At 41.3% G+C, this 19,060-nt stretch overlaps 1 protein-coding gene across 1 annotated transcript; it reads left to right on the top strand.

Moving 5' to 3' along the window:
• Positions 1–1,872: 1,872 nt before the first annotated feature.
• LOC114776077 (rho guanine nucleotide exchange factor 7-like) lies at positions 1,873–12,312 on the top strand. The gene is given in 19 exon segments (XM_028966687.1): positions 1,873–1,990; positions 1,993–2,070; positions 2,231–2,319; positions 4,038–4,132; positions 4,738–4,833; positions 5,133–5,255; positions 5,671–5,809; positions 5,881–5,940; positions 6,044–6,190; positions 6,533–6,619; positions 6,718–6,796; positions 7,175–7,314; positions 7,499–7,720; positions 7,814–7,907; positions 8,617–8,706; positions 9,053–9,220; positions 10,928–11,012; positions 11,102–11,156; positions 11,569–12,312. Coding segments are annotated over 19 exon segments (2,088 nt in total). The 3' UTR covers positions 11,692–12,312.
• The last annotated feature ends 6,748 nt before the right edge of the window (positions 12,313–19,060 follow it).

Genomic DNA, 19,060 nt, shown 5'->3' with positions numbered 1-19,060 from the left:
GGCAGCTGTGACGTCTGTGGACAAGACCCTCTTTGTTGTCAATGGAGCTCTAGTTGGAGGAGCAGTCTTACCGCCTGGCATGATGGCGGACGTGTAACCGTCAGACCGGAGCGATGATCGGTTTGGCTGCTTGACATTCGTTTCAGGGCTGAGGCGTTAGTCAGAATAGAATCACTACTATTAGAAACTAGTAGCGATTGAGCTTTCTTTTCATTTTTGCACTGGAGTACATTGTGAAAAGTCTTCTTGTTCACTTGTCACCTCCGTGTGTGCAGTGTCACACATTGCATGAATGCTGTGTGTAATTACGCAGGTACCACAAGTACTTTTCGTTGGGGTTTGGAAAATTAGACGCTGCTTTAGAAAGCAATGGGATACAGTTAAAGTAAAAACACCGTTTTCCCCATGCATGTTCTGAGGCAAAAAAGCTGTAACGTCACACCTTTCCACTCGTCTGGGTGAATCTTGGTAGGGGAACATTCAAATCCCTTTTCTGACTAGATTAGATGTCTACAGTGTCGTTTATTCAGAGACTTGAGCAAAGTTGTAAGTACACCAGCTGAATGAGGAGGTGTTGCTTCTCTATTGTATATATACAATAATTGGAAGTACACAACATGGTGAAACGGAAGAATTAAGGGACGATTCAGTGCTAAGAATGGAAGCGAGCGCTGTTAATCATCGTGTTTGGAACCCTTGTCTGATACATCTTCTGTGTGCGATGTTAGGTCCTCTTCTCCATGCCAAGTATGCCAAGTATGATCAGTTCTTTTCACAGAAACACTGGAGCATGTTCATTAAACGCAATCGCGGTCTTTCTGGGACGGCATGTTGCTGACACACACACACCCACCACACACACGTACATTTAGCTGTTTTCTCTGGGGGCGTACCTTTAATCAGAGCGGAAAGGAAAAGCGGAGCGGAGCGGACAACTCGCTTCGTCAGGCCGCTGCAGCCAGGGCAGCGTAAAGAGTTTTATTCTGCACACCAACAATACATGAAACGGGATTTTGATTTACTCGTTGTCACAATGTACAGTCTCAGTACAAAAGAACAAAATGGTACACACTTCATATGTGAACATTTGTGTGAAGCTGCTTTCTTTGTCCTCCGGATTAACGTAAAAATAAATAACAAATAAACTTGGATATAAAATAAACAACATGACTTACATAATTTCTATTGACTGCAATTGTTTACATTTACTGAAGTATTATTTTTTTATAAATAGGTATGAATGTGCTTGGCTCTTGATTTCTTGGCTCTCACCACATTTATCACTGTGAGGCAAATGTATGTATGTGCATTTGCTGAGATGTATTTTTGTGAAAATGTTCATCCCTTCTGCCTCTTGTGAAGTAGTTGTTAATGGATGTTTTTTTTTTTTTATATTATTCTCATGTATTTGTTTCATGTCGTGTAGAGTCAGATTGCTCAGCTTCTCGCTCTCCTTCTCTCTGTCTAGCCTTTTGAGGCCACTGACCTCCTCCAGGCCCATAACTTTAACAAGGTTCTGCTCTCTCTGGTGGCTCTGAACAAAGTGACCGCAGGTGAGGCCTGGGTGCAGCAACTACTGAAAGCTGAAGTCCGCCGCGGTGCCCTGTGATGGTTTTTTAGCACTGCTCTGTGTGCCTGTGCAGATATCGGTGTTGGCAGCGACTCTGTATGCACTCACCATTCTTCCGCTCACCGTATCAAGTCCTTTGAGTCTCTGGTCTCCCAGTCTTCACTTGGACGCTCCTCCAAGCTCCTCCATAACCAGTTTCGTAGTCTGGTATGTACGTTACTATGAACAGCGGGTGGGAGTACTTCACCGATTTCTTGATGACGTGGAGGAGGATGATCGGATCTGTATGTTTCCTGCAGGACATGTCAGAGAACAGCAGTGCCCAGCTGGTGGTGAAAGCTCGCTTCAACTTCCAGCAGACCAATGAGGATGAACTTTCCTTCAGCAAGGGTGACATCATTCATGTCACCCGGACTGAGGACGGGGGTGGTGGGAGGGCACCCTGAGTGGCAAAACTGGCTGGTTCCCCAGCAATTACGTTCGAGAGGTCAAAGGTTGCGGTATGTTGCTTTTATTTAGGAATAATGCTCTTATTATGAAGCTGGTCATGATTGTTGTTTTTCTGTAGATCTGACATTTTGGTTGTAATCTATATATACAACACCCTAACACAACAGATCAACCAAGATTTCAACTGAAAGTTTTTTTCTGATCTGACAGATAAGCCGGTGTCTCCTAAATCTGGAACTTTGAAAAGTCCCCCAAAAGGTTTTGACACAACTGCCATCAGCAAGACGTACTACAACCTGGTGAGAACAGAGCCTCTTTATCAGATGTGAATCTGAGCAGGTTACCTTGTCCAACCTGTAATTAGTGTTACTGTCTACGTTTCGGTTTATCTTCTAATTATCTTGAGTGCAGTGGGCACCTTGTCCCACTAAACAGCTATTTGGGAATTAATTTTTTTGTTCTATAGTGGGGAAAATTTGATCAAAATCCTGTCACCTCACCAATTTTGAATGGACATCTGAATTCCTAGTAATTGTAGAAGTCATTATAATATATACTATAATATAATATATACTTCAGGGTCATTTACAAATATTCTTGTTTTCCATGAAAAAAAAAAAACAGAGATCGAGTTACCAGATTAAGTAATTACTTTCATTACTTTAATTACAAGGCGTACTACCTTCCACTGAGGTGCCACTAAGCAAAGTACCGTCCCCACACACTGCTCCCCGGGCGCCTGTCATGGCTGCCCACTGCTCACCAAGGGTGATGCTTAAAAGCAGAGGACACATTTTGTTGTGTCACCGTGTGCTGTGCTGCAGTGTTTCACAATAACTTTCACTTCATTACAGAAATAATAAAAAATACTCACTGACAAAGACACATTTACTTAAGCACCAGGTACTAATTTGAAAAAGGCTAGTTTAATCAGTTGTACCAAGATTATTAGAAAACTCTTTTGCAATTATAAATTTTACATTGGGACATACAATATTGAATACTACATTGTATTGGAACTCAATTATTGTTGCTAATAACAGGCCGATAATCATGAGTTTTGTTAGCTTTTCTCCTTCTTTTGCATTCAAGGCCCTATCAATGCAGTCCTCTGTAAAAGGCTTAGATGTTAAAAGGAAAAATTGGTGCCCAGAGGTAGCACAGGACATTTTGAAGGATCTGGCCTAGTTTGTCTCTTTTATAAAGCTTCTCTCTGCTCCTGGACATAGTATTTCTCTTGATGTCCCTGGTGGCCCCTAAGCCACAGTCATTTCTCAAAAGAATGTCCACAGGCAATTGTTTTTTCACACTGAGCATTTACTACTCGGATGTTTCCAGAGACCTTTTTCCAAAACCATAGATCCTGCTGTTAAAATGCTCCAAATATTATGAGCCTAATCTGGTTGGTTAGGCTCATAATAATAATTGGTTCTGTACGGAACAGATCTGATTGGTTTCCTGGTTGGCATATGCTTAATTGTTAGGTCAAGTCTTGAATATGCACAAAAAAGGGCTTATCAGAACAGCGAGTTCCCTCTGGGTCTTTCAAGCACCCAGTAAGCTATTTATGGCATACACAACGGAGCAGTGCACAGGAGTACAGCAGGGGACCACTCATTACACAACAGTGGAGAGAGAGTCTAGCCACTAAGCCCTGTCGTTGCGATTATATGTACTAATGAATGTAGAGCTGATACAGAGTGCAGGAAAAGCAATTGTTGTATGTAACATAACAGAAATAATAAAATAAATAAAATGCCAGTAACCCGTCTTCCACCATCACATGCAGTGATCAGTTGCCCACCCTATAAAGTTTATGGATGTTGATTTTTAAAGAAGAAACCTATTTTTGACCTTTTTCAAAGCTAAATATATTTAACGGCTGAATGTGTTCACTGGATGTGTTCTTTGAGTACAACATTCTTTTGTTCTAAAATGACCAACCTCATCCAAAAATAGACAGTTCTTGATGTTCATTTGCATGTAAAATGGAACATCACTCTGTTTCTCCGTGCAGGTGCTGCAGAACATTCTAGAGACCGAGACGGAATACTCCAAAGATCTTCAGAACCTCTTGTCCAATTACTTGAGACCTCTGCAGAGTACAGAGAAGTACGTTCAGTTGCCATGGACACGGGAAGGCTCCCTTATTGGCTTGATGCATTATTTCATACACCTGACTTCTCTCATGCCGAGAGGTCGGCAACCATTAAGAGCCATTTGGACCTGGTTTCCATAAAAGAGAAAGCACCGGGAGCCGCAAAATCCTTTTACATGTAAAATGAAGCTAACACTGCAAATATTATTTTAATTTTTTATGCTATGTAGTTATGCAAAGAAAATAGTTGCGGATGGGTCAGGGGCTGAACACTGCCAGAACGGCATTTTTTTTTAAATAGTACGAATATGAGACGTAACTAATGTTTAATCACCCAGACCACTGTAAAAACCCAGCCAGACATGTCTGGAGAAAATAGGAGATCTGGTCACCCTCACTTAGGGGCACAACTCACTCATCAGTTTAAAAAAACATATGCAAATCACACTAAATATTACAAACTGTTCTGATTGAAAACTGTTTTGTTGTTGTTGTTGTTTGTTGTTCTTCTTCTTCTTCTTATTATTATTAGCTCTTTTTAAACATTTGGCAAGTCATTCTGGGTCTGCACTAAACATTTAATTGAGATGTTTCAACCCTTTGATTCTGTTTCCTCAAGACTGAACAGTTCAGACATTAGCATCATAATGGGCAACCTGGAGATGGTCAGCAGTTTCCAGCAGACCCTTGTCCAGTCACTGGAGGAGTGCTCCAGGTAACAGCCAGCTACCTTGGGTTGACCTGCTGTGGTTCATGTGGCGTAGTAAAGATTCAAATGTGTCCTGTAAAAAAAAAATGTAAAAATGTACCCAGATAGAAGGTAAAGGTTTTTGGTTTTGTTAATCCCAAAATATGTGAGGACGGTCTTGCAATGTGTCATGTGAGAAAAATACTTGGATGCATCAGTTAATTTATTGGTAGCATGTATGGATATAATTGATACACCTCTTATGTCAGTATTTACATTTTTTGGTCCACTCATCCACACACATTTGGCTGTCCTGTGTTTTGCAGACTCCCAGAGGTGCAACAAAAGGTCGGCGGGTTTTTCCTTAACCTCATGCCGCAAATGAGGACCCTATATGTGAGTTACTGCTCCAACCACCCCTCAGCTGTCAACGTGCTCACAGAACACAGGTACGGCAAATTATTTTGTCAATTAAGATGTGGGGGCGAATTGTTGAATTGCTTTAAAGGGGAGGAAATGAGGTCACTTTTTTTCTTAATAGACCCAATTTAGGGCAGGGGCCCTGATGTTTTGGCTTGTGTACACTATTTCAACCTTTGATTTAAACTGGTTTAATCTCCTTGGTTTAGTACATTCAGATATTAAAAACAGTTACTGAATGTCCCATCAATGGCACTGATTGCTGACGTCTTAAGGGCTTAAACTATTTTTGAAATAAAGCTACATCTCTATTAATTGTCTTATTTCATAGTCATATGGTTTATAAATAAAAATGAACAGGAAAATGTTAGGAAAGTTTCCTCCTCACCGTTCCTGAAGGTGAAAATGGTACACGGTGGTAACATCATGCCTTTCTCTCTTAAGCGAGGTCCTGAGTGAGTTTATGGAGGGCAAAGGAGCCAGCAGTCCAGGCATCCTCACACTGACCACAGGGCTCAGTAAGCCCTTCATGAGGCTTGACAAATACCCCAACCTGCTTAAAGAGCTGGAGCGCCACATGGAGGTATGGCTCTTTGAGGCTCAATGAAGGAATGGATGAGTGTTGTGTGATCTGACACGTGCTGTTTTTGTCAGGAGGGTCATCCTGACCGGATGGAAATTCAGAGGTGCATGACTACTTTCAAGAACCTCTCGGTGAGTCCGCATCAGCCTTGCGCCATTTTTTTGCAGTTTGTATATGGCAGACAGGTGTGCGTGTTTCCATGGCAACGTCTTTATTTATTTATTTTGACAACAGCTGCAGTGCCAGGAGGTTCGAAAGAGGAAGGAACTGGAGCTGCAGATCCTGACTGAGACAATCCGGCTGTGGGAGGGGGAGGACATCCACACGCTGGGCTCTGTGCTGTACATGAGTCAGGCCATGGTGCAGAGCCACAGCGCTGAGGTCTGGCAAATGTGTATTTCTCACATTTTCATAAGGGTGTCATTTGTCATTGTCCATATTTATTGTGGTCATAATCATATAATCATGGTAATGATATTAAGGACGACTTAATAGTTAAATGCACATGAAATGTTGTTGTCATGTAGCTCTTTAGTAAGAGAGGCTGGTATAAGAGTGTTTCAACACAATGCTTTGGAAATTAGAGTTACAGTGCTTGAAATTTATTGCAAATGTATTTATTGTATATATTGCCAATTTAGGTCTGCTGAATAATGGGTAGGATGTTTCTGTAATTGTATTTGCTGTGATGCAACACTGCTCTTATGCGTGACTCTGTTTTAGGAGAGACTTGAGCGTTACCTCCTGCTGTTTCCTCATGTTTTGCTCATTCTGTCTGCCAGTCCAAGGATGAGTGGCTTCATATACCAGGTCAGCGCTTCAAACAAACGAGGGGGATTTTTTATTTTATTTATTCCCCCCCCCAGTAACAAAAGAGCTTTGCTTTTGTTCAATTTTGTTCTCTTCAGGGGAAGCTTCCTTTGACTGGGATGACTGTAACCAAACAGGAGGACTGTGAAAACTTTAAAAATGCTTTTGAGCTGTCTGGTAAGGCACGTTTCACACTACAGAACAAAGTATCATTATAACAGGCTTATGAGAATCCAATTCATTCTCCACACGGCAGTAAATACATAAGCGTAAATTTTGCTTCTAAAATCAGTTCAGTTTTGAAGCCATTCGGGAACATAGGGAGGTAGTAGCCTAGTGGGTAACACACCTGCCTACGAACCGGAAAACTTACTACCATTTGTGTCCCTGAGCAAGACACTTAACCCTAAGTTGCTACAGGGGGACTGTCCCTGTAACTAATGTAAGTCGCTCTGGATAAGGGCGGGAATGCTGTAAATGTAAATGGAGCACTGTTTTTTTTTAGGAACAGTCATCTGTGTTGAGGTTTCAGACCTTTTTTTTTGTGGTTTGCAGGCACTATGTTTGAGAAGATCCAGGTTGTGTGCTTCAACCAGCAGGATCTGCAGGACTGGCTGGAGCATCTCACCCGTCAGACCAAACACACCACCATGACCGCACCAAGCCTCAAACCACTTACTGTCCCCTGCCACACGGTTTGTTCCGGCTCAGCCTTCACATACCACTTTATCTTGATTTGGAAATTCTCTGCAAATTAACAGGATTGTAGGAATTTATGGGTCAAAGGAACTTAAAGGTTTTATGTCTGTCTTTACTCTGTCATTTGTATTGTGCATCTCTTTCTGTGTTTTGTTCAATAAATCCAACATTGTCCCACAGCTTCCATCCCATCCTCTCACGCCATCCAGACATTCAGAGGACCGGGGTTTGACTGTGGCGCCTGCGTACCACACTCTACCGCACCCCTCCTCACATGGAGCACCACACAGCACCATGATGTGGGGTCCTCTGGAGCCGCCCAAGACCCAAAAGCCCTGGACCCTGAGCTGCCTGCGTCCTGCACCCCCACTCCGCCCTTCTGCTGCTCTCTGCTACAAAGAGGTACAGTCGTCAGTGGCCTTTACTTTCTTCAGAATGATTGTACTGAATTTTCTTGCCTTTTTTATATTTCTTGGAGTTTTCTTTCTTTCTTAGGACCTCAGTAAAAGCCCCAAAAGCATGAAGAAGCTGCTGCCTAAACGAAAGCCTGAGCGAAAGCCGTCCGATGAGGAATTTGCACTGAGGAAGAGTATGTTTGCTTATTCTGCTTTACACTGCACACCTTTAGCAGAATATGTTTTTTTCATATTCAGACCCAGCTCCGTCGCTCATAAGATGGCCATTACACTCGTGTTTTACCATTGAGTCACACTGGACCAATCAAATCACATAAATTTGTGGACAAGATGAACACTGAATAGAAAAAAAACATGTGAAATGAATCAGTATTTTAATTAAAACAACAAATTAAATGGGAAATCAGTATATAGTGCTTATTAAAACAGCCCTTCTGGAGGAGCTGTGCTGCTGAAATAAACCCCCTCAGTTACGGAGGTTTTCATCGCCATGGTGTTTAGAGGTATCGTTACAGTGGGCGGTGCAGTGAAAGTGATTACTGTGGTGGCAGTGACATCATTCACACCGGGGAAGCAGGAGCAGAGTGAGAGGATAACCACACTAGGCACTCAACTTGCAATTTGATGCACGGTTCATGTTTTTAACACAATTCACAGTTGAGCCGAAGACAAATTTTTGGTGAATTTTATTTTGCCAAATATGAGTTGATAATTATAGCCCTTTGCACCCTTTGTGTGCAGTTTTATTGTTTTCGCACGGCTATAACTGCAAGATACAATTATTTTTCTCTACTGGGTTTAATTGTCAGACATTAATCATGGCGTAGCTTCACATCCCTGTACCACATTGAAAACTGACCGTTGAAATCCTTGTCTTTTGAGGTACCTCTGCTCTGGAGGAGGACGCTCAGATTCTGAAGGTGATTGAGGCCTACTGCACAAGTGCCAAGACCAGACAGACTCTTAACTCAAGTAAGGCCACAGTTCTGTGCTCATAAGCAACGTTTTCAATCTGACCCCACTTCCTGTTTGCTCGCAGCTATTGTCTCTGGACAGTAGCGTCTGTTTTAACCGTACTCTGCCTTGCCCTCTTTTAACAGTGTTCTCTTCTTTTTCTCTCCACTTTTACATCATCCCCCCCATTTTGTTCACTGTTTTAATTGCTTTCATATTGTTGGGACTGTTAAATTTTTGCCATTGTTTCTTTCTCCCTTCATCATTCTCTATATCTATAATTTGGCACATCTTTACGTTTCCCATGGTTCAACACCCCAACCCTCCCTCCATAAATGGGTATTTTGCCACTTCCATCATTTAGCATGGCAAGGCACTGACCTCATGCACAACCATGTGCTGGACCAGTCCAGCGCGGACTCTCTTGGCCGCCGTAGCAGCGTATCACGCCCAGAGGGCTCGGACCTGTCCGAAGACTCTGACTATGACACTATATGGACGGCCCATAGTTACAGGATGGGTCCCATCACCCGTAAGAGCTGCATCGTATATCTCGCACCAGAACTAAACGTCAGCACACCTATGTTTCCTCCATTCTATTTATTTATTTATAGTTTTTTTACACCTACATGTACGTATTTACAGATCCTACAGTGTCTATGTATTTTTTATTAATATTTTGTTATTTATTTATTTAATACTCCCTGTTTGTGCTCCTGTTGACTTGATTTACTTTTCCCCCCCTTGTATTTACTTCATTCAGGGCTGGGCATTATCACGGCACTCATGAATTTAACTACATCGAACAAACAAAATGAATTATTTTTCTGCAATTCAATACAAACAGGGTTTTGGAATTTGGTATATTTATTATTAAACCCCTCTATTATTGTGCAACCCAACACTCTACAATGTAATAAACAATATTAAATGTATAAATGAGAGAAAATAATGAGACCGTTCTCATATTGCCCAGCCTTAATGTCATTATTTGCACTGAAATTCATTCCATTGTGTTTTGGGGAATAAGACTTTGTGATAGCAGTACTGTTGATTACAGAATGAAGGAATGTCCTCTGGAAGTGTTTCAGATTACTCTCCATTTGTAAAACTGTGTGCCTAATCCTGTTCCTGCTCTGTAGCCCGTGTCTCTTTCGCGGTAAACAGCACAGATGTGATGGGTTACTCAAGCCTTGTACTTTTCTGATTTTGGGAAGGTTAACGGTGTCCTGTGAATTTCAAATGGCCCAATGCTGAGCCCATCCTGTTGATGGACCGGCACAGCTATCTTTTATTCTGAGTGGGTCAGTTGATACTACAGGAAGTATTAGAAACGTGCTGCACATGTATTTTCTGTTAATGTTGTCTTTTTTGTGTATTGTATTTAAAAATTATTTTTGTACATTTTATGGTATTCTTGTTTGTAAGTTTCCTTTCACTTGTGTGTTTGAAAGTTTATAATAGTGTGAAGATTTATGCGGAAATGGTTAGAGTTTTCAGGATATCTTCATGTCAGTGTTGATCCAGATGCTGTGAATTGGTGTAAATTGAAACACGAATCTGAGTGTCTCTTTATGACTGAAACTCCATTCATTTGATGTTTACAAAACTGGTGGAATATTTTGATCCTCTTTATTGTACAAAGTGTTTTATTTGTTGCAACAGCAAAAGAAATGGTCTTGCCAAACGTTCTCAAAGTATTACAGTAAGTAATAAAATGTTCTTCAATGTTGTAAAAAATAAAAGATTTGTGCTTGAGTTTGGTAATGTAATTAAAACCGATAATAATGTGATGGATTCTGTTGTATGGTATATTATATCTATGCTGTGTATGACGTCATCCTTGAAAAGTGATGTTTACAAAATTCAAAAGTAAAATATAATTGAATTGTGTTCAACTCTGAATCTCGTATATTACAGGATATCACAAACATTGTAAAATACATTTTAAATAAATCTTGGAATTTGTTAGATTTGTCTTTTAATGTTTTTATTTCACAGAAGCATTTTTAAAATGCTTTTCAAGTTTTTTTATTTTTTTATACTTTGTTCAAATTAACCTCTTATTCCGTCTTTTAATATTTTTTCATCTTGAATGTTCCTACTCTGCATGACTAACCTATGTCCTGTTACTCAACCCCTCAGATGTAGGTCTTACCCTTTAAGCACTTCACTTACATTTTGGCCTGAGCAGCAACATTAGCTGAAAACAAATACGGACGCTTTTGTCTTGAAACAGGAGCACAGAGGGACACGGGAGTGCCAGTTCTGTTCCCAGTGGACGAGGAGACCAAGAGCAACGGTCAAGCGATGATTGAGGAGAAGTAAGGCTGGCCTCTGCTCTCATCAATCCATGCCAATAAGTGGAAGCTGTTCTATCTTACTTAAAAACAAAAAACATCTCTTCTCCCAGAAGCCTGGTGGATGTGGTTTATGCCTTGAGAGATGAGGTCCAAGATCTGAAGCAGGTAAGTGGGTGTGAGGCACATTACACACAGAATCTTAATGTCTATTAAAAATACTTCAGTGGCGTGGCTGGGTGCATGCAAGGATGTTGTTGCATGTTCCAAATCAGAGGCTAGCAATCTTATGTACAGAGAGCCTGGTGTGTTTCCATGATTTTTTTTGGGGTAACCAGAAATATAATATATTCAGTCCTGATATTAATTAGTTAAAAATGAATTAGTCTCCTCAGTTGGTGAATCTTCATGGAAAACCGTTATGACCCTTTCGTACAGAGGATTGTCTACTCCTTTCTAGATAATTTAGTGATTAAACTTATTGCTACAACTTGGAAAATATCTTAATGTCATAATAATAATTATAATTTACATGAGCATGTTTGTAATTAGTTTATCCATTGCTCTGTTCTCCTTGAAGGACAATAAGAAAATAAAAAGATCTCTGGAAGAGGAGCAAAGAGCAAGGAAAGACCTAGAGAAGGTTGTGAGAAAAGTGTTAAAAAATATGAATGACCCTTCCTGGGATGAGACCAACTTATGAGGCCTGTGTTACCAAATGTTTGTTTGTTTGTTTGTTTGTGTGTGTGTGTGTGTGTGCGCGCGCATGCGTGCGTGCTCCATTCGCAAATTCACAAACACATACCTGATGGTTAACAGGAAAACTAATACTACAAGTAATACTGCCTGAGCATGCTGTGTGATTTCCGTTCCCAGTGTTTTAATCCACAGTTTCTCACTCAACAATAAACACTTCAGTAGCTTTCCACACTCTTGTTTTCCTCTGTATGTGTGTGTGTGTGAGGTACTCTGGACACTAAACTAGATTTTTATTCTGTATATTAAGAAGATGTGTTATGGTATCAGTGTCTCATTTGTATTGATAATGACATTACTGTGCATTTTCCACACACTGAGCTCAGGATGATAAGCTTTTTTAAATGGTGCTAATTTCAGCCATGTCAACTTAAAAAGAATGGGGTTTGGGTGTATTTATGAATTTCTGTTTGGTCATGGTTATTGCTTTGAATCCTTGTTAGTGATGTCGTTTTTGAACACCTGCAGAAAAAAACTATTTATTTGACAGGCCAGTCCATCTCATCCATCCACCAGTGACACTGTACATAAAGAAATACTGTAAATAAACTTAATTGCTTTTGTCTTATTTGGTTTTGAAGTGTATTTTAGATGAAGACTGTGGTTCTTGCATTTTACACAATTACATATTCATGTTCTTTATCGAAGTGGGGCATATCCATGTCTCTTGTTCCTGATAATCTAAGCAAACTTACAAATGGAACGACTACAGGGTTGCATGCATTAGTGGAGGGATATTCATGATGACATTTTGCAGGAGATAATGACATGTGCGGATACGTCCATGACAAAATTCGGCATGTTAACACACTTTGCAAGGAACAATCAGGTACAACAATCAAATGCAAAAAACTTGACATGAACTGTACATAGCCCACCCTGTTCTGTGGTATTTGTTCTGTAGTTCTTTTTTTTGCTATTTTTGATACAGATTCCCCGATACATTAATCAATGGATGGTATTCTATGATAAAATTCTTTAAAAATCTTTACAAGCACAGTTTGTATTATTTAGTCCCATGTTGTTGTTCCATGTTTACTGCTTCAGTTTTTTTTGCTCTTTTTGACAGTTGTTTCTGTGGTGTATTGAAGTATAATTAGGCTTTTATTGACAGTTACATCAAGTTTATGCAAATAGTCCATATTTGCATTGTTTTTTCACCAAGACCTTTGCAATTGGCCCTGACCTGCTGTCAATCAACTTCGGAGGATGTTTTGGTACCATTCATTGGTACCAAATGTCTTCTTAGGCAAAACTGTGAGTGAACCCACTCCCTTGGATGATAAGCAGCCCCACACATGAAGGGTCTCAGGATGCTTTACTGTTGGCACAAGACAGAACTCACCTTTTCTTCTCTAGACAATCATTTTAACAGATGCCCCAAACAATCAGAAAGGGGCCAAATCAGAGAAAATGACTTTACCCCAGTCCTTTCCTTGCAGGCAACCAATGGAAGAAAAATGATTTCAAGCATCACCCTCATAACATTCTGAAGTATATGCAAATTGTCATAATTAAAACAGAAGCAGCTAAATAGACTAATACAGTTTTTTTGTTTTGAGAATTTCATTCAGGTACTTCTTTTAGTTGTAAGACTAGGATTAATCCCCAAATGAGAAACTGACCCTAAATGTCTTGCTATGATAAGAAAAGTTGTCTGTAAGTTAGGCTTCAGTCTGTTTAATTCAACCATAATACTCAGGCTTAAAAGTTGCAGCCAAGTGTTTTGACGCCAGTTGTGCTGTTAACATGCTGTGGATGTGACGAAGAGACGCTATGTGGCTGGTGTCCTCGCCATTACAAGGTCACCGGCACAGGTGAGAGAACGGAAACCGAGGCCACCGTGTTTTAAAAAGTTGAGGACGTCTCTGTGGCCTTGCCTCTCTTCCTCACACAACGGCAGTGTTTGAAGGTTGTGTATATGCCAAGCTCTGTTACAGTGACAAGGCAATCTAGTCCCTTTGTGGCCGATGATTCTACTTCATTGATTTACAATGGAAAGGATATAATTTTGCCGGTGTTGGCAAAAAGCTCAAATGTCAGCCTTTTCAGAATGCCAGCGTTGCCTTGTTCGCCGATGAATAAGGAGAAAGTCACCTTTTGTCTCCTGTTAAATATTCCTGCATAAATACAAAGGAGCATAAAGCCCTGCTGGGAAAAAAAGAGACACCCTGATTTATCCTGATCTATCCTTTAGTGTATAGATAAAACCGGGAGATAAATGCCAGGTTGGCCTTTCATTTTTGTTCTCTTTTCACCTCCTCTTTACTCTTGTGTGGAGTTTGTAAGACCGGGGGTGGTGGTGGTCTGTGGCAGGTTGCAGCACCAATAAAATCGTAAAAAGACACACCTGGGTCCAATTCGGTCCACTTCCAACCAATAGGAGCATTAGAAAGTGACTTCCAGTGGGGTGCCGCGCTCTGTTGGTTCTTTTGTCCGTTTTCATAAGGGACTCATCTCATGAACCCAGGAGTCACCTGTTGGAGGCGGGAAGCAGAATGCTAATATCCTGTCTAATGTTTCTAGCTGTGGCACAGAATAGTTAAGAATCAGACAGCGAGGGACGGGGAGACACTTTGAGCATTGCTCATTGTTCTCTATATGAACACACACCACTCAGACCTGGTTTTTCCCTGTCTTCCCCCCCCCCATCCCTTTGGTCTATTCAGTGGCCAGTGATCATTTAGATTTGACATGTATTGTGGCTGTGAGCAGCTCTCTCTCTCTCTCTCTCTCCTCTCCTCTTTCTCTTTCTCCCCCTCTTGTTCATTCCCTCTTTCTTTCTACTGTCTGTCATTAATTTCCAGCCTTTACAATTCCCCCTTCCAAAAAAAAGAGAAAGGGGAGTGAAGGAAGGAAGGAAGGATGGATGGATGGATAAGGGCTCAGCGTCCTTTTGAAGGGGTTTGTTATTGCACACACAAAAAAAAAAAAAACAGCCGCCCAATAATTTTTTGTCAATGTTTAACTCTAAAAGCTTTTCCCCGTCAGGTTTTGAAAAGAAGAGCAATAAAGCCCTATTGAACAGGAATGAATAAAAACATTGAGCCCTCGGGGGCTTTGACCAAAGGGCTCCTTTTCTTCTGCCTCTAATCAAATAGGAGCTGAAATGAATTAGAGTTTTCTTATGAAAATAGCCTTTGTTGGCCAGGAGGCTGGTAATTCATAAACAATAAGCGGCGTTATTGTGCGGATGGTAATGTATTCATGCTGAGGAGAGGCTAGAAGGCAGAGCTGAACTGGGGCTGTGTGGAGCAGGAGCTCTTGCTCTGCCGCTCGCTCGTCCTCCTCGCTCACCTTCACTTTCACTCTCTCTTCCGCTCTCTCTCTCTCTCCATCAGCTTTGACGCTTTCTGTCTCTCTTTGCCTCCCAGTCTGCTTCCCCTTTACTCGTACATGCTGTGTCTCCTCCACACCTGCACAGCTTCAGTGTGACCTCAGGGGTCGGGTTCCAGGTCCAGCGGAGGTGAGATACGAGGCGAGATGCTCGGTTGGGTTCCGCTGCCAAGTTTTTTTGGACGTTGTGGAGGCGCACCTCACCTTCTCACCTCTCCAGACCGGCATCACACCTTTTTTTTCCTCTCCCCTCTTGAAAAGTCCTCGAGGGGTGACATCAGGGGACTCTTCAGTGCGGTGACATCCACTCCTGCAGGAGCTTGAGACACTCACTACAGTCTTCTTCTGTGAGTCATGCCTTACCGACTGGGCATGTGCTGAGTGGCCCGGGACTTGGAGTACCTGCTGATGGAGGGCAGCACTAAATAAAGTTCAGGAAGAACCATTACAGGATCGCTACTTATGGATTAAACAATGTGGAGATATTAACATGGAAAACATTGCAGGACACTCAACAGCTCAAAGGTAAGTTTCTTTTAAAAGCCAGAGACATTAGATGTGTATACGTCTTTTTCAACTTTACAAATTCCTCGTCAAGTTTCTTTATCATTTTTTTGAAAGCCTGATGGCCCCCGTCCTGTCTGAAACTGAGGGTTGTTGGGACAGCATTAGGTTGAACACAGCCTAATCCATAAATACATTTCAATCCATAAATACATTTATTCTTAATAAATGTATTTATTAAGAATTCTTAACCAAGAATTCTTAACCATTATCAATGGTTAAGAATAAAATTAGAAACAGTACTGCGGCTTTGCAATATGAAGGTGTAAAAAATGAAGCACCTGTACACAACGTCCAGACAACTTTTAAATATATTGATGTTTTATATCAGGTACTGCACATCTATATTTCAATATATCACAAAATAATGTAAAATGAAAGAAAATGTGCATAGTTAAAAAAAAACTTTGCTCTGATTATAATCACAAATTTTTTGTAAAAGATTTTTCAGCCATAATTTAATCTGAAAAGTAATTCATGAAATCCCCCAGCAGCTGTCAGTTGTTCTCACGTTAGGGGTCACCGTGGCTGATCAACTGGCCTGGCGTTCTGCACAAAGACTTGGCAAAAGTTTTTCGCCGGATGCCCGTCCTGACGCATTAACCCTCCCCATTTGCCCAGGTTTGGGACAGGCACCAAGAAACGCACGTCACATATGTCCCCAGTGGCCATGTTCACCAGCAGCTGTCAGTACTGTCCCCCCCAAAAATATGGCCTTACACGCAAATTGCCCTCAAGATTTCCAATGTTCTTCTTTTTTAAAGAAGCTTTCTGACGTATAAAGAAGCAAACTGGATCAATATGAAATTGAATGTATGTTTCGTAACACTAAAATAATAGAGCAGGATATGAGACATTGGTCACCTATTCTGTTTCTGCTTATTATTAGTAGTAGTAGTAGTATTAGTGGCAGTATTATTATGAATAATTTAGGTCATATTAGCAGTTTGTATTGTTAATCTTATTATAATGTTTACTATAATCAAACATATTAAAAGCAACATATATGCATTTCTGTAAGTGGTTTTAAGGTAGTTTGGTCAATCAGACTAGCATTAACTATTAATTCCTTTAGTGCTTCAGTGACACTAGGCGGGATTATGTAAAAATGTAAATGCCCTTTTCGTATAAAATCCTCTAGATGGCGCGCTATGCTAACCTATCATTTAGAGCAGAGTATTTTTCACCCCTCAAATGGAGCTTCGCCAGTTTAATATCCTGGGTGCTTCTTATTTTGGTGAGATGTCTGAATAGTTACCTGCAAACACAAAACCTAGCACTTTTCCAGGTAGAAAAGTTTTAAAATTCAGTCAGATTTTCAGGAATGTAGAAAATGAGTCCTGCATTGTTTGAATTTACTTTTGAATGATGTCCAATGAATTTGGACTTTGCTGAGTGGAATTAACTGATCATCAATACTCCGACTGCTGATAAACTACCGAAGTTCAAAGAAAAACTAAAAACACGGATTACGTTATAAAGTGCATTATCAAACAAAAGAAAACGATGCACTGTGTCAATTCACTAAACATATTTGAACCTGTTATTTCTCGAAAACTGCACTGGCTGTGACCCATGAACGACCTTTACTCTTAATGTTAATTAGTATTTTCTTTATATCAAAGGAAGAGTTTTCTTTAGTTATTTGCTTGATTGAGGCATGTGTTGCCAACACTGCTGGTGTTGCCAGGAATGGTGTTTTTTACTGTTCATTTTTGCTATGTTTCTGCTCTATGTGAATATATGAAATAATTATTCCATAATCAAGAACCTGACCTTACTGCATCTTATTTTTTTTTTTAATCTTCTCTCATCCCACCACACAAAATACTGACTGTCTTGGTTAACTCATTTGATGATTTAAAAAATGAATAATTTTTTTGTGGGGTTCTTCATGTGGGATCTTTTGTATATGATGTTATTTGGGTTTGTTTTGATCGATCAGTGGGGCTTCCTGTCTGACCTGGCAACGCTGGTCTGGGCGGTCAGCTCTCACCTTGGCATGCCGGGGCCGCCACAGTGTAAACCGTGCTCCTGGCAAGATGGGGTGGGACCAATCCGAGCAATTTGATCGCAGATTATCCCCCCAAAATGACGCTCCAAGCGCTGCTGGAAACACCGACTGGCCCACTCCAGAGTGGAGTAATGATGTGGCGGCATGAAAGCTCGGGATAAAATTGCATGGTGCAACGTTTCATAAAACACCCATTTCAACATACTTCACGAACACAGGGATTTTCTGTTTGTTCAGAGAACACAGACGGTGCAGTGCTGAGATAATACAGATTGTCTTTATTTTTTGTTGGGGGTGGGGGGGGGGTATATATGTCACTTTGGGTCTCAGTGAGAAAAGTTGTACGAGAACATTAAAGAGTTTATGACACCTGTGTCATCATGGTTTCTGATGGGTTAAGGTTAATAATCATTCATCATCTGCACGTCTGCCTGTAAGCTAACCTGCTCAGTGATGAAAATAGGCCGAACAGATTCAAATGTTCTTTACAAATGAAATAATTAAATTTTTTCATCGAGACAGGGCGTACAGAATTACCGGTTGATGTTCGCCGGGTCAACTCAATTAACACCCAGCTGCAATTTAACTGTACGTGTCACGCAAGTCACTTTACTGTCCTAAAAGTGGCCGAGATGAGGGAAGTAAAAATCGGTTCCTTTGCGGTCATAACCACTTTATTGGCCGTAAATGCTGTCATTGCATAACACGCGAAAATGAGGGGGGAAAAGGCAGGAATTACAGTAAACAGTTTTGCATTTGCACCTTTCACATGTCGTTTCTGTAATCGTTTCTGAATATCAAATCATCCCCCTAAATTCTATTCTGGCCGCGGGGGTCCTGGCCGCAGGCCGCTGCTCTGTGATTTCCTGACTGCTGTTATTCACCCGTTTTAAGCTAGTGCACCCACTGAACGCAGCAGGAAATAAACACGCCACCTCTCTTTAGTCTAATTCTACCCCCACTAAGACACACACACACACACACACACACACTCTCACACAGCCGTAAATGCCCTGGTTTTTGTCCCTACCGGCTTTCATCCAAACAAGCAGGCGCTGGCCGGTGGTGAGGTATGGGGCAGAATTAGGGTACGGGAAGCAGCCCATTTGGTGCGAGCGCCGCGCAAGAGAGGGAGCGCGGGGTTCAAGTGCTTCCCCTCCAGCCTTCACCCCGAGTCGGTCTTCATTCCGCATCGGGAAAACCTCACACTTCCACTTGACCACAGGCGCCGGGCCTTCTGGAACCATTTTAAGGGAAAGAAGCCTGACCCAGCGTGCTGCTGAAATTTTGCCACGGCAGTTGCCATGGCTACAGGGCCCCCGCAATGCCACCCTCGCCAGCTCGCACACTGAATGTTTGACTGACAGGTGTCCAAATGTCAGCCTCCCCCTCTGCATGTAAA

Source organism: Denticeps clupeoides, unplaced genomic scaffold (assembly GCF_900700375.1).
Source record: "Denticeps clupeoides unplaced genomic scaffold, fDenClu1.1, whole genome shotgun sequence".
Taxonomy (NCBI): Eukaryota; Metazoa; Chordata; class Actinopteri; order Clupeiformes; family Denticipitidae; genus Denticeps; species Denticeps clupeoides.
Note: the sequence above shows the minus strand (reverse complement) of the source record. Positions and strands in the feature narration are given on the sequence as shown.